The sequence below is a fragment of the Eutrema salsugineum genome, unplaced genomic scaffold (genome assembly GCF_000478725.1).
Source record: "Eutrema salsugineum unplaced genomic scaffold, Eutsalg1_0 scaffold_2, whole genome shotgun sequence".
NCBI lineage: Eukaryota > Viridiplantae > Streptophyta > Magnoliopsida > Brassicales > Brassicaceae > Eutrema > Eutrema salsugineum.
Window position 1 is genome coordinate 14,228,734 of NW_006256829.1, and position 16,420 is coordinate 14,245,153.

The 16,420-nt window shown below is 44.5% G+C and overlaps 1 protein-coding gene and 1 pseudogene across 1 annotated transcript; both read left to right on the forward strand.

Annotated features, from left to right (window-relative positions):
- The window catches only part of LOC18016608, a 34,069-nt pseudogene extending 17,927 nt beyond the window's left edge, over nt 1–16,142 (forward strand).
- Nucleotides 14,412–15,374, forward strand: LOC18016607 (probable F-box protein At5g04010). Its single transcript, XM_006401956.2, has one exon. The coding sequence runs from the start codon at nt 14,412–14,414 to the stop codon at nt 15,273–15,275; it is 864 nt and encodes a 287-aa protein (XP_006402019.1). The 3' UTR covers nt 15,276–15,374.
- Nucleotides 16,143–16,420: the final 278 nt, after the last annotated feature.

Sequence of the window (16,420 nt, forward strand, 5' to 3'; positions counted from 1 at the left end):
ATCTTTAAAGGTTTACTTGGAGATCTGATGTACGAAGGATTCTAGAGTAAACAAATAGAAGAAAAAGTCTGATCCATCGAAGCAACTTCAGAGTGACATTTGGAGGTTCAAAACTGTTCTGATTGAGCTGAAATTTGGTGTCAAGCTTCGTGAAACTACTGTTTTTAGAATCAACGGTGGGATCGAGTTTTCAACGGCTGTACTAAGATTTATTTATGCATTATCCAGACAGGGTTGTACAGAGAAGGCTGTGACCAGTAGGATGAGATGTTGAGTTTGAGTGGTTAAACAAGATCGTTTTGAGCTGAATTTTTGCAGGAATATTGTGGACATGTTGATCTATTTTCTGGCCAAAAGCGAGATTATTTGGATCCTGGATGAAAGAAAGGCGTTTGATTGAAAGAAAGATCGTCTTTGTAGGGGCATCAAAGGTATATAGCAGTCTGTACTACAGTTTTTGTTCTACTATCTATGTGATTGCTTTAGAGCTGCTACCATATCAGAAAGAGACTGTTCTGTGCGTACGGCAAGCTCAGATCTTGTACCTATTGGCGACAGCAGTAACTTTTTGATGTTGGGATAGCTGCTTCTAAGCATCTTTCATCTGATTTTGCTGCAATCAAAAGTTAGATTTTGCTCTTGTGTGGAAGTTGTGTATTAATCTCTTGATGAAAATATGAGGTCTCAAGCAAATCATGGTTGTTGGTTGTCTTTGGCTTACTTAATGGATGAATCATGATTACTTTTAAGATTAGAGGAGCTGGTTCTCAATGAGTTCTTCTGCCCAGGCATTGGAAATTGGGTGAATCAGAGATTATCAAGGTCAAGTTTTTCTCTATTACAGGATGTGTCGACTCTTATAAAGTTGTTTGGGTTTTGATCAAAAGAAAAACTCGTGTGTATTGTTTTATCTTAGTTATGCACTCAAGTAGGGAGAGCGTTGCTTGTGTTGCACAACAAGTTACTTGTGTCGCACAAACTAAGATAAAAAAGGGAGAGACTTAAGATTCTTGTGCTAAGTCATGCCGCCGCAAACCTTCGATTTTTCCGATTAATCTTCAATCTTTTCTGGTTGATCTTCAAGCTGTTCTTCATTCTTCTTAGATCTCCTTCGAATCTACTCTTCCGAGCTCAAAATGTCTTCTAGTTCCTCTATTAACTCTTCTTCCAATCAAATCCTTCCGGAAGATCGCCGCGAACCCTCAGAGCTCCTCCTCTTCAAATCCTCATCAATCGAGTTCGTCTCAGGAAGAGAGCAATCCTCCACAGTTAGTTCGTAAGAACTCCAAGTCGGTGGAAGCTGGCAGCAGCCGTGCTAGACCCAGGGTTGAAGCCACCGAGCACCTGAAAGAGAGAATGAGGAAGAGAACGCTACTGAGGCAGAGGTTGCCGAGGACAACCTCGATGCGGTGAACCACGCTTCACCACCGCTTCCAAGACGAAGGATCGTTCGTCCCAACAACGTACCATCTTCCTCGGTTACCTCGGGTGCTATTCAGGCCGTGCTCGAAGAAAATGGGCTCTCGGACCAGGTTGCTTTCATAATTCTCGAAGCTGGAGATCGGCTGTGGGACGTGCCCGAAGGTTTCCTCTGCGTCTACTTGACCTATTTCACGCAGTGCGGGCTCTCGCTTCCTATTCCCTCTCGTCTCCTCGGGTACTGCAACCGGCATGGTGTAGCTCTTACACAGGTGATGCCAACCTCGGTAACGAACTACGTAGGGTTCGTTACCTTATGCGAGGAGCTTGGTGAGATCCCCTTCAGTCGAATGTTTGAGGACCTCTTCTCGGTGAACATCCACAAATCCAAGGAGTGGTTCTTCGCCGCAAACGCTAAGCCGAAGAAAAACATAGTTACTGGGCCTAAACCCAGTAAATTCAACGACTGGGAATCCTTGTATTTTTATCTCGAAATGAACGATCTCACCGTCAGCAATTCTGACATACCAACTCAATCGGAGTGGAAGATTCCGATTGGTAGATTAGATGATCTCATACTCAATTAAGTTCCGACTTTGTTGCTTGCTAACCTTACTTCGTTTCATCTTTGTAGGTCGTCATCTTCCAAGTCTTATTCTCAATTCCGGGCTTACTTCTGAGTTCGAAGCAGCCTTCAGCGAAGCCGGTAAGCGTCGTTGGCCTGAGGTGTGGGAAGAGATTCTCCAACGCCGATCTAAGAAAGCAGGTTTGATCATCGAGCTTACTTTCATGTTCTTATCTTGAGTCTACTCCGAACTCGTCCTTGACATATTTTCATTGCAGCTTCTGTCCGGGAACCAAAATCGCGGAAGCCGAAAGCTCGAGCTAACAAGCCCCGAGCTGCTCCAAGACGAAAAACACCTAAGTCGCGAGCCCAACAGACCCGAGCTGCAAGGATGCTCTCATTGGACGAGATCCCAACTCTCTTTGGCGAAGAAGAACCGAACGTGGCTGATCCGACCCCAATCCCTGCTTCCGGAGGGATCAATGAGCAGCCGGAGGAGTTGCCACCTGCTGCGAACTCACCTGACCAAGCCGGTCAGAAAAAGCTGAAGAAAAAGAAATCTTCAAAAAAGATTAAGAAGATTGAAGACTCTTCTCGAGCACAGGACGCAGCTATCGAGCTCGAGCCTCCTACAATCGCAACGTCGGACCTCGCAAATCCTCACGACCAGGCTGAAGCTTCTCACTCTCGGAAGAGGCAGATGAGAGACCAAGCCGAAGGCTCTCCAGGACCGGAGCCAGCCAAAAGGACCAAGGTGTGCTTTGATTACGACGAAGAGGGTCCTTTTGAGGAGAACGTCGACGCTTGCGCCGATCTTTATCACAAGATCTCCTCTGATGTGCCGAGTCTTCCGGCTATCTCCGAGCTCCAGTTCCCCAACTTGTACAAGGGGATTGCTCGCACAACTGCTGTGGTACTTCCTCTATTCCTTTTCTTTATTTTGATATTTTTCGTAAGTATGAGTTCTAACCCATGTTTTATTTTTGGTAGCTCGCCAGCCAGACCAACACTCTGGTTGCCGCGTACGAGGTAGCTCTCTATGACGAGCAAGTTAGGGTTGCTGAGCTCGAGGAAAGGGTCTCCAAAGCAGAAGAGCGCCTTGCCACCGAGCTCCAAATCAACGACACTCTCCATTCTTCAGTTGATTTACTGAAGCAAGAGAGTGCTGAACTAAAAGCGGTGAGAAAGGAGCTCACCGAGGCCCAGAACATGCTTGTTCAAGAGTTCGAGAAGGATCGAGAGCGGCTGCGGGATTTGGTATCGCACTGGAAGAATCGAGCTAAGAGCGTTCACGTGAAGGCCTGCGAGCGCTTAGAGAAAGTCATCCGGAGCTTAGACGATGCTGATCGAGCTCGTAAGCTTAGAGAAAGTCATCCGGAGTTCTCGGCTTCATCAAGCGGCTCAAGAAGAAAGGCATGTACGAGGTCCCGCCTGAGATGGTGGCTGACATCGAGGCAAAACATGCTAAAGCTTTGGAGGACTTCCGCTCGGTCGATGCTTGCGTCCTTACTGAAGAGGATAAGCGGATGTCTCCATTCGTGGAAGAGGATGACATTCCGGCCGCGAACGTGACCCAGAGCGCGCAGGATCCTGCGAGGGGAGAGCAGTTTGGTTCCAACGAGGACATCCTTAACGCTGATCGGGCTGCTACTTCGAAGACTGCTTAGTCTTTCTCTTTTTTTTTTAATCGAACTTAACTGCCCTTTCATGGGTTATTTTGTAATATTTATGTTTCTCTGAACCCTTGGTGAGTTCCTTTTGAACTTATTTGCCTCTCGGGAGGCTTTTAATTATATGCTCGTTCGTCTTCTTTCTTGTCTTGATAACTTAGAAAATCCTTTAAGTAGTAGATCGGTATCTAACTTAACTTTCGACCCTCTTACGTCGGTAATGATTTGTGATTAATGCTTAAGTACTAGTTCGGTATATAGTAGATGATATTCGAACATAACTTTTATTTTTTCGATAGCGAATTGCGATAATTCGGCTTACGTCTTGCGAGTGTTGTAAACTCGGCTTATGGTGCGAATCTGAGGAGTTCGGCTTATTGTGCGAGCGTTTAAGCTCGACCTGGGGAACCCAAGTGAATCGTTTCGTACTGGAAGAGTGAATTAACTCGAACTCCTGTAAACGCACGAAACGAGTTCAAGGTTTTCTAAGTCGAACCTAAGTATGCGAGATGTGCTCGGCTTATTGTTCTTGGTGACTTAGAAATTTAACTGCGGGACTAGGCCCGACTTTTAACATGTGGTTTTACCACGGCACCATGTGGGTGCTCGCGAGACGGATCTCGGTTTTTAAGTTTGCATTCATGTGGAATGCTATCGAACAACTGGCCAGGAAATCGATGTAAGAACAAGGAGTTCGGTACCTTGTGATTTCTGAACTAGATCTTAGACAGATTTGACATAATAAAATTTTATTGATGTCATAGCTGGACTCGGTAACGAGCTGCCTACGTACCCTTTAAAGGGATCAAGCCATTCGTAGTTCTAAGTACAAAAGTGTTTTTTGCTCCGACTAAGTAGTTCGGAGGCTTTTTTTTTTTTTTTTTTTTTTTTTTTTTAGGAAAAAGCAGCGAACTAGTAGTAGTAGCGTTTGAGATGCATTGAGTTCCAAGATCGCGGGATCAGAGTTCCGTCTAACTTCATAAGTTGATAAACGCCGGGCTTAACCACCTTCATCACTTGGTACGGTCCTTCCTAGTTCGCACCAAGTTTTCCTGCGTTCTTTTCTTCTGTATTTTGATAGACTTTGCGCAGTACGAGGTCGCCATCTTCAAAGTGACGGCCTTTAACCTTTTTGTTGTAGTAGCGAGCTGCAAGTTGCTGGTAGTTCTGTATTCGTAGCAATGCTCGTTCGCGGTGTTCTTCGACTAAGTCGAGTGCGTCAATCATCATGTTGTTATTCACGTCGGGTTGCTGGGTAAGCATAGTTCGGCGAATACTTGGGACGTTGAGTTCGGCTGGACACATAGCTTATGTGCCATATGCAAGGAAGAATGGTGACTGACCGGTCGAACGTCGTGGTGTAGTTCGGTGAGACCACAAGACGCCATCAAGTTCGTCCACCCAAGTTTCCTTAGCGGTATCGAGTCGTTTCTTCAGTCCATCAATAATGGTCTTGTTTGTGGCTTCGGCTTGTCCGTTTCCTTGCGGGTATCGCGGGGTAGAGAAACTTAGTCGAATCTTCCACTTGGCACAAAAATCTGTGAAAATGATCGAAGTGAACGGGGTTCCATTGTCCGTAACGATCTCGTACGGAACTCCGTGTCGGCAGATGATGAACTTCCAGACGAACTTCTTGACATCGATTCCATGAATCTCGGGGTATGCTTCGGCTTCAACCCATTTGGTGAAGTAGTCCGTGACGACCAAAACATATTGCTTCTGAGTTGTAGATCGGCGAAAGGGACCGATAATATCCATTGCCCAGCGCATGAAAGGATATGGTGCGGTCGAGGTCATCAGGAGCTCGGTAGGAAGATTGATCATTGGACCATGACGTTGGCACTTCTCGCAGCGTGCCGTATACTTCTCGCAATCAGAGAGCATATTAGGCCAGTAATAGCCAGTTTTTTTATCTTAAATGCCAAAGACCGAGCTCCGGAGTGATTTCCTCCTTCTCCTTCATGGACCTTCTGCATTACTTCCGTGATGTCGTTGCCGTGAACGCAAGTCAAGAGTACACCGGACGCATCCCATCTGAGGAGAGTACCTTTAATGACCACATATCGAGCCGCGCGAGCCTTAAGGCGCCGAGCTGCCATTTATCTGCGGGAACTGTTCCGTCTCCGATGTATCCCACGATCTCTAAGGTCCAATCTTCGGGTTCGTCGTCTCCTTCGGCTTCGATATCGATTGGAACATGTTGGCCTTCGGATTCGTCCTCGGGATCGGATTCGTTATCATTGAGTTCGTCCGTGTCGTTATTGAGATCGGGAATGACCTCTTTGGGTTTCGTCTTCCGGGTGAGGGGTGGAGCGAGATTGGGGTTGGGCTTCGTAATCACGCCGTCTTGTAATGATACTGCAGTTCGGAGTGGGCTCGATACTTGGTCGCTCAATTGCTGCAACAAGGATAGTTCGCCGAAGATCGGTATCAGAATTAGTCGCGAGAGCGGCTAAGGCGTCGGCGGTTGCGTTCTCATCTCGAGGTATCTTTGTAAGTTCGAAGGTAGAGAACTCCGAAGCAACATCCTTGAGGACTTTGAGATATGCGTCCATGCGGTCGTTCTTGGCCTCGTACTCGCCGTGAAACTGGTTAGCCACGAGTTGAGAATCGCAGTAGGCGTGCACATGCTCGGCGCCGATACCTTTGGCAAGTCGTAGTCCGGCAATCAATGCTTCGTACTCGGCTTCGTTATTAGACGCCGGGAAACCGAGTCGAAATGACTGCTCGATAACTTTTCCTTCGGGTGATTTGAGACGAATTCCGACTCCAGATCCTTTATGAGACGAGGAACCATCCGCGTGAAGGATCCAGGGTTGTACGACCGGATTAGTTTCGGCGAGCTCCGGTGGGAGTTCAACCAAGAAATCTGCCAGGACTTGGGATTTCGTTGGAGTTCTTCCTCGGTATTCGATGTCGTATTCGCTAAGTTCGATGGCCCACTTGGCGAGTCGTCCGGATTGACTTGGGCTATGGAGGAAAGTACGAAGAGGGTGATCGGTCAGGACCACGATCGCGTGAGATTGGAAGTACGGGCGTAATTTCCTTGCAGAAATAACCACGGCAAGGCGAATTTCTCCAAAGTCGGATAACGATACTCCGATCCATCGAGGGATTTGCTTGTGTAGAAAATTGGCTTCTGCTCGCTACGATCTTCTCGAACAAGTACACTACTGACTGCGAACTCCGAAATCGCGATATAAAGATAGAGTGTCTCTCCGGTTTCAGGTTTGGATAAAACTGGCGGAGTGGACAAGTATTTCTTTAGCTCGGCGGAGGCTTCTTCACACTTCTCATTCCATTCAAGATGTTTGTTACCGCAAAGAAATTGGTAGAAAGGTAAGCACTTGTCCGTCGATCTGGATATAAATCGATTAAGTGCTGCGATACGTCCGGTGAGTCGCTGAACTTCGCGTTTGGTTGTCGGCGATGGGAGCTCGAGAATAGCTGCGATCTGCTTTGGATTAGCTTCAATGCCTCGTTGCGTAACAATGTATCCGAGGAACTCTCCAGATGTCACGCTGAACGTGCACTTGGTGGGATTAAGCTTCATACCATATTGGTCCAGAATATCGAAGCATGTGCGAAGATGGCCGACGTGTTCGGAAGCAATGAGCGACTTTACGAGCATATCGTCGATGTAAACTTCCATAGTCCGCCCAAGCTGGCTTGCGAACATCCGGTTTACCAGTCGTTGGTACGTTGCTCCAGCATTCTTCAGGCCGAAGGGCATGACCTTATAGCAGTAGATGCCGCGGTCCGTGGATAACGATGTCTTCTCCCGATCTTGCGGATGCATAAGGATCTGATTGTACCCGGAGAATGCATCCATAAACGAGAGTAGTTCATTCCCGGCAGTCGCTTCCACTAGGCGGTCGATGTAAGGCAAGGGAAAACTATCTTTCGGACACGCTTTATTGAGGTCGGTAAAATCGATGCAGATCCTCCATTTACCATTCTTCTTCTTTACGACCACGGGGTTTGCTAACCAATCTGGGTACTTGACTTCGGTGATGGATCCGGCTTTGAGTAACCGCTCGACTTCATCATTCACGGCTTGTGCTTTCTCTGGTCCGAGCTTTCGGCGTTTCTGCTTGATTGGCTTATACGTCGGATCAATGTTGAGCTCGTGACACGCGATCTGTGGATCGATCCCGGGCATATCTTGTACCGACCAAGCGAAGGTTGATGAATGCTGTTTCAGAAAGTGAATGAGTGGCTCGCGGATGACTGGATCGAGCTCGGCGCCGATTCCGACTTGACGCTCTGGCCTTAGTTCGTCGATGCAAACTTGAACGATCGATTCCTGCTTAGGTTTTGTCTGCTGGACGACGAGCTTGTCCGTTGGTCCTAACGAACTAATGACACAAGCTTGGTTGGCCGAATGAAGTCTGCACTCGTTTATGTAGCGCGATCGAGCAACGGCTTGGTTTCCTCGAAGAGTGTAACACCGTCGGGAGTCGGGAACTTTAGGCACTGATGGTACGTCGAGGCGACCGCTTTCATCGCGTGTAGCCAAGGTGTACCGAGAATAGCGTTGTAGATCGCTGGTTTATCAAGGATAAGGAACTGGATAATCTTTGCGACTCCGGCGAGGTAGATCGGAATATTGACCATGCCGACCGTCATACAACGTTCTCCATCGAAACCGGTAAGTGGCTCGATAAACGGCTCAATCCTATCTAATGCCAACTCGAGCTGGTCGAGTGCTTCCTTAAAGATAATGTTAACCGAACTACCCGTATCGACCAAAATACGGCTAACTTCAACATCGTCGAGGAGTAGTTCGACGACGAGGACATCGTTATGCGGTTTATGCAGCCCGATTGTATCGGCCTCGGTAAACACCAAGGGTGTTCCCTTCGGCGGATCCTGCGGGGCTTTGGGTGCACTGGCGGCCTGTCTGCTGTACTCTTTGATGGCTCGAACCGAATAACTGCAAGCTTCGATTGCCCCCATTATCATGTTGACACGTTTCCGCGCCTTAGGAGCGTGATTCTCTGGTGCTTGGTCATCACGATTCTGTTTCTCTTGCTCGGGCAAAACAGGCGGATTCGGTGGTGGCGGTGGTAACGTCGGTAAAGCCGGTGGAGTTGGTGGATCTTTGGCGAGTGCTTTTTCAAGCTGTTCATTGTTTGGTCGAGGCATATGTGAACGACGGAGATCGTCAATCAAAAGTTGCCCGCCGCTCTTAGACGCGTTCGAACGTCGGAGATCGTCGACCGAGATCGGTTCCTTTTGATATAGGCCGAGTAGGTATTCTCGCAGATGTCTGCATTCTTCGGTGCTGTGGCCCCTACGGTTATGGAACTCGCAGAACAATGATTCGTCTTGATCTTCTTCACCGCGGACCCACTTATTGTTCCATTGTTTGTTCGGTTGTTGGATTGCATTAGCATAGAACTTCTTGCGATTCTCATACCCTCGACCGTATCCCGATTGCGGCTCATTAGTTGCGGTTTTCAGACGTTCGGGTTGCTTCGTTGAATAACTCTGCTCGTAAGCGGCTTCTTCTTCCTCTTCGGTGATGTAAGTATTAGCTCGGTGCAATGCGTCTTCTAATGTCTGTGGAGGGTTATGGGTGATCGCGCTCCGGAAGCTAATCTTTATCCGAGCCCCTTTCTGAAGACATAGGAGAGCGGCTTCATCGCTAATCGTACAATTAGCGACGATCGTCTTGAAGCGCTGGATGAAATCACGAAGGTTCTCGCTTGGTCCTTGGGCTATTTGCCAGAGCTCGGAGTTCTTGGTGTTCTGTCCAATGAACATGGAAAAGTGTTTGACGAAAACCATCATTAACTCCTTGTAGTTATCGATTGAATTGGCTTCGAGTCGCGAGAACCAGTCGAGAGCTACTCCTCCCAAGTTTCCACAAATAGTTGACACTGAACTGCGTCTCTCTCTTCGGCTGATTTGAACTGGTATCGGTTCATGCAGATGCCGAACGATGTCAAGAAGTGTCGGGGGTCAGAATTGCCCTCGTAGACTTTTATCTTCAGTTTCTCCATGTGTTTGACCGGCGTCCCTGCTATGCACGGTGTGAAGGGTGTTTTCTGCTTTTCCTGAATGACGCGCTCGATTTCCGGAGCCGCGCTTGTTGCTTGATGTATCTTTGAAGTGATATCGCGAAGCTGCGCCTTCATTGCTTCGAACTCGGCGTCTCGGCTTAAATCCGATGCTGGTGCATTCGCTGACCCGACTGCAGTAGACCTCATAGTTCCGGCTGGATCTCCGTCGGTATTAAGATTGTCAATGATGTTCCGAACTCGAAGAGGAGTTCGTGCTTGACTGAGCTCGGCGATTTGTGCCGCCATCTGACTGAAGCGCTCCTCGCTTCTTTTATTGATGGCCTCAAACTGGGCATTGAACACTTGGAGCAGTAGTTCGGTTCCATAACCTCCTACGGCTGCGGGGGTTTGGCCGGCTACAGTTCCAGCGTTTTCTCCAGGAGTTCCTCCTCCTTGTTCTGTTGGGGCGTTAGCGTTCTCTCCACCGAGAGGGTTTCCTTCTTCGTGAATGTTGGCTTGGTCTGCCATCGCTGATTCAATCTTTCCGAAGTCCGATCTAAAACTTGAGAAATCTGTTTAAGTCCCCCTACCTGGCGCGCCAATTGTTGATATGTGAATATCGACAAGGGACAGAACAGTACTTTTAGATCGGAAGCTCGGTTTTTATTAGATCAAATCAGACAAATAAAATTGAGTTCGGTTATTCAGGTAAGTAATAACGAACTAAGACCTATCGAAACTAAGAATCTAGCAGAATGAGTTCTCAGTCTCTAAGTCTTCTCGGGAATATCTTGTGTGTCCTTTGGTGTCGATTCGTCTCCTTTTATATATATCCTTTGAGTCGGTCTTCAAATACATCTTCGATGATATGGGACCGAGAAGACTTTCTTTTTCTCTCGGTTCCTTTCCTTTTCTCTCTGAGGTTTCCTTTTTCCGTTAGGAAACTTTCCTATTTCGACCGAGCTCAGGGAAACCTTCCATTCCTTCGAGAGGTTTCTCACCGATCTCGGCCTATTGGGCTGTGTTTGGCCCAATGTTTCACTCGGCCCATCTTTCTCGGTACATCCCTTTGTAAACCGGGCTTATGTTATACCAATCTCGGTTTGTACCGGAGAAAACCGGGGTGCGGTTTTCACCTCCAAGAGTGGAAGTTGTGTATTAATCTCTTGATGAAAATATGAGGTCTCAAGCAAATCATGGTTGTTGGTTGTCTTTGGCTTACTTAATGGATGAATCATGATTACTTTTAAGATTAGAGGAGCTGGTTCTCAATGAGTTCTTCTGCCAAGGCATTGGAAATTGGGTGAATCAGAGATTATCAAGGTCAAGTTTTTCTCTATTACAGGATGTGTCGACTCTTATAAAGTTGTTTGGGTTTTGATCAAAAGAAAAGCTCGTGTGTATTGTTTTATCTTAGTTATGTACTCAAGTAGGGAGAGCGTTGCTTGTGTTGCACAACAAGTTACTTGTGTCGCACAAACTAAGATAAAAAGGGAGAGACTTAAGATTCTTGTGCTAAGTCATGTCGAGCTAGAGCATCTCTGAGAGATTGGTTCAGATAAACTTCATGAAGATTGAAGATATTTGATTTAGGTGGAGGTTGATCAAAGGCATATTTAGTTAAAGCTAAACTCATGGGGGAGTTCTCTTGATCTTCTAGTTTTCTGACGAACGTGAACGAACGTAAATTGAAGAATGCGACTATGTTTTGATGATGGTTTGCCTTATTATTTTGTGTCTCTGTTGGTTGCATGAGGTTAATGCATAGAGTGCTCGGGTGTCAAAATAAGCTTGAAAAAGGAGTGACTCATGATGTTTAGATCATGTGAGCAACCTGCAGATGTAATCAGGAGATGGTATATGACAGTTGAAGATGTGTTCTAAGTATAATGGTTTTTATATGAGTGTGCACTCAAGCAGGGGGAGAATGTGAAGCAAAGATGCAGGGGGAGTGCTATTTGATCCACTGTGTAACTACTGGTGGTATTTGGTTATTTCCATTGATGAGCTTGAGGTGACACACTCACATAAAAAGGGGGAGAATGTAAGAACAGCCGCTAGGTGTGTAACACAAAACACATGTGTGTGACAGTGGTACAAGAGATGTACGTGAGATGAAAGAGTTGCAATACAACACAAAGAGATGAGGAACGTGAAGATATGTTGGGAAGTATCTGATGAAGTTTTATTAAGAAGATCCAAGATGGAAAAGGGCCATGTAGGTATTTAACTCATAAGTGAAGCTACGTGGGTTCTGTTTTAAGTGGAAGCCCAACTACATGCCACGGGCTGATGATGATGTGGGCTTGCTGAATTAGGGTTTTCATGTGAAGAGTTTATATAGGACGAGGCAGTGACAGAAAAGATTCACACGCCTAGGGTTCTATTGTGTGATCCACATAGGTGTGTGTGTGGCGTCGTCCCACCAGACAGATGGAAAGATCTGTTGGTGGTTTTGCTATGGAAATCGCACTTGTCAGAAGAGACATAAGTGCACCAGTGCTGCTGGTTGTAATCAAGCATGATGTGCTTGTTACTGTTTCCATAGTCCATGTAGAAAAGAGTGGTAGGCACGGTTGTGTGCTATATACCATAAAGCATTTGTAATTTGCGATCTTTTCTAGTGGATTGTTTCTGGACGAGGTCTTGGGGATGTAGGTTCACTGAACCCCGTTATCAAATCTCTGTGTCGTCTTTACTTTGCGTACTTGCACATACGTTTCACTTAACCATCGTACAATCTTATAGTTCTAGCCTAAATCTGAATTTACAGTATTTCCGGTATATATACCTATCAATCTGCTAAAGAAAGCTGTTCTAGAACTCTCTGTGAGTATTTGATGATTCTTTCTTTTGTTAACTCGTTTTTGTTGTTGTTCTTGTTCTTGTTTGGAATGTTCTTAGATAGTTATTGAAGTGGGTTGAGTTTGGTCTATAAGCGTTGGGCAACAAAGAAAATATTAAAGAACGGTCATGACTCTAAACCCAAGAATCTCGGCGACAAGTAATTTGGAGGAGAGGTAAGAAAAAGAACAACGAGTGAATTAGGATTCTCTAGAGAATAAAAAATCAATTTAGTGAGTGTGTATGTGTCTGGTTTTTTGCAGAATGTGATACCTGGTAACATAATAGTCAGTCAACTCGGTTTCATCCTGGAGAATATGTTGGATCGGGAAGGACAATACTATGTTTGCATTGAAGGAAGGACGAGTCAGGTTTGAGAAAAACAAGATATTTGGACGCAAATGGATTCATGTTGATCCAAAGGGAGGTCATGTTCTTCATCCTATCTATGCAAAAGCTGCAGCCGCCAAGTCGACTAAGATGAAGATAGTTTTCGCCTTCGTCGTCGTGAAAAACACATTGTGATTTAACAATCTAAAGGTTTGGAGTCTTGTTTTGTTAGATCATACGATCTCTCTTGGCTAAAAGATGATGATGGTACGTATATTTAGAACAGCGACACTGAATTCAATAACATTTGCCATTTTTTGTTTTTCTGTTTAGTATTGTCTGAATGGCACTTGAGCTTGTTTAAACCAAGACGTAAGTTCAAAAGATTATCAGTTTGATTTTCCGTAAAAATATGCTTTCTTTTTCTTTGCTCTGCCCTCTCACATACTCTGTTAGTTCAAAAGTCCTTAAAGATAAACTTGCAGATAAACTCAGTGACAAGAACCGGTTCACAAAAACATCTTGCTAAAACATACATGAGTAGAATTCAAATCAATTAAAATGAAGATTGATCAATCAACACAATCAATTTAAAAAACAAAATTTTTTTAACAATGTGAAGCGACAAACCCCATTTGAACCAGCGTAAAATCTGGAAATTATTGGTCCAGTATTCAGTACCATGTCCAAGCTTTTATTGAATATGGGACCATTATATACAGATTCTTAGGCTGACACAGATGGGGCTGTCGCTTAACATTGGGTAGAACTTACTAAATGTTTTCCTGACTTAGTGTTGTTGATTAATATTCTGTTAAATTGATTTGATTAAATCACTCATGTATGGTTTTGTTAGATATTATTCTTAATGCATTATAACTGTGTTATTTTTGTATGATGCATTAACAAGGTATTTTTATGAACCGTTATTGCCACTGATTTTATCAGCAAGTTTATGTATATCTTATAATAGTTTTCAAATACATAATACAGTAGAAATTATATAAATTAATACTCGATAAATTAAATAAATAAAGTTATAAAATTATTAATTTTTTTCCAAACTAAAAACCCATCCGGACCGGATTTTTGCCAGTTCACCGGGGTTAAGCGGGTTTTTCTGGATTTAAGTGGTTTAATAGCATTCCGGGTTTTCAACAAAAACCAAACCGGAAATCTTGTCGGATCGTGGTTCAACCGGTCGAACAGTCCGGTCCGGATCTGAAAACATTGAAAAATTTGTATACTAAATAACTTCAAGTGAACCCGAATATTATGCACCCCAAGCGAATGTTAAATTGAATAAACCAAATTTTTTTTACAAATCTTATCTTTAGTTAGATATATACAAAGAATACACATTTAGTTATTTACATATATACTCAAACCTGAACCGACAAAAAAAAAAAAAAAACTTGAACCGACCTAAAAAGAAAAAAAGGAATGTCCGTCCAGGTTTTGTCAAATCTAAACATATATGGGAGGATTCGAAACAATATAAATAGGATCCTCAATACCCTAGAGCTCACCTCAAAAATTAAAAAACTGAAGTAGACAATATCAGAAAACGTCCACATGTCTCCCTCTGCCTCCGTTGCTGCTGCACGTGTTTTGTCCTCTTCCGCCGCCGTGAAACAAAACCCCTTGAAACGCAAACGCGACGATGACGATCAGATCACTCAAGAAAAAGCTGTACTTATGGCTATGCATAAAGAAGAACACGACGAGCATGAGCACACTCCGTCTTGGGAGGCACTAAGCCTTCTTGGCCTTTACATGGAGCCCGAGACTCTCGCAATCGCCTCTTGCGTCTCAACCACGTGGCTAAAGTGTTTCTCTTCGGAGAATCTATGGAAGTCTCTCATAACCGCACGGTCCGCACAACCATCTTCTCCCTACGAGTTTGCCTTGGAAAACACGGAAATCACCTCCTACAAACACCTTGTCTCCACCGTTGAATCGGACGCGAAACGCCGCCGCAAGAATCAATCGCCAGCGGAAATCAAGATCTCACTGTCGGATCTCAGCTTCATCTTCCACGTGTCCACGGAAACAAAGAAAGCATCGGTTCTCAAAAAGGGGAAAGATCTCGAGTTTGGTCCAAACGACAAGTTCCAAATCGAAGCCGACGTAAGCAGCTACGAGATCAGTGCCGGTGAGAAGAGCGTGAGGATGACGTGGCAAGTCGTGTACAAAAACTGGGAGAAGTTCTTAACGATAGCAGATGATACAATTACGAGATCGCTGGACAGAAACTACGGGTGGTTCACCGACAAACTCGAGGACAAAGATAACCGCAAGCTACTTGGCGACGTCAAGCCGAGTTTTAACGGCGGTGTTCTTGACAAGATTGGATTTGCGATCGTTGACTCCGACGGCTATGGAAATCTGTTAGTTGGTGGCTTTTTGAGATATCTTCAGCGGTTTTTGTTGGAATAATCTCCATCGATCGATCGGTATAACTGTACAAGAAACAAGTTTCCTTATTTTGCAAGTAACTTAGAAGGTTTTTGTAGCCTAGAAGTTTATGATGTTTATTCCCTCCTTGTCTATGTACTCCGCAGTATTAATTAAATTCAATAAACTTAATTTTACCAACAAAAAAAAGACACTATGAATTGCCTTCATGAAACAGAGGAGTAGTATTCATTAAGCTCGATTTATTTCTTGTAAACAATTAGGGTATAGTTTTAGAATGCAACGACGACGGTTGTATTTATTAAGCTCGATTTATTCTACTTCCTACTAATTTCTAGACTGTTTGGATTTTAAATTTATTTGATAAGAAGATTATCCGTTCTGAGTTTTGACAAAGTTGAGACTACGTCATCAAGACTAAACGCTCGTACTGTAATTGCTACGGAGACGCCACATCATGCAGAGTGTCTTCTTCATAAACAAAAATTAACTTTACCAAAAAATAAAGAAGAAGAAAAAAACAGAAACAAAAGAACTTATTGCTCCTCTTCTCTATTGTCTCGTAAGTGATCTTTACACTCTCGATTCATACCCATCTTGGTTTTTGTTTATCTTTACAAAAAGAACTTATGCATTTTTGCAGAATGTGACATAATAGTCCGACAACGGGGAACTCGGTTTCATCCTGGAGACTATGTTGGGATCGGGAAGGACCATACTCTGTTTGCGTTGAAGGAAGGACGAGTCAGGTTTGAGAAAAACAAGATAACTGGACGCAAATGGATTCATGTTGATCCAAAGGGAGGTCATGTTCTTCATCCTATCTATGCAAAAGCTGCAGCCGCCAAGTCGACTAAGATGAAGATAGTTTCGCCTTCGTCGTCGTGAAAAACACATTGTGATTTAACAATCTAAAGGTTTGGAGTCTTGTTTTGTTAGATCATACGATCTCTCTTGGCTAAAAGATGATGATGGTATATTTAGAACAGCGACACTGAATTCAATAACATTTGCCATTTTTTGTTTTTCTGTTTAGTTTTGTCTGAATACATGGCACTTGAGCTTGTTTAAGCCAAGACGTAAGTTCAAAAGATTATCAGTTTGATTTTCCGTAAAAATATGCTTTCTTTTTCTTTGCTCTGCCCTCTCACATACTCTGTTAGTTC

What these genes read in the sequence shown, in the direction of transcription:
- LOC18016607 (XM_006401956.2), top strand. Translation starts at nt 14,412, where the DNA reads ATGTCTCCCTCTGCCTCCGTTGCTGCTGCACGTGTTTTGTCCTCTTCC.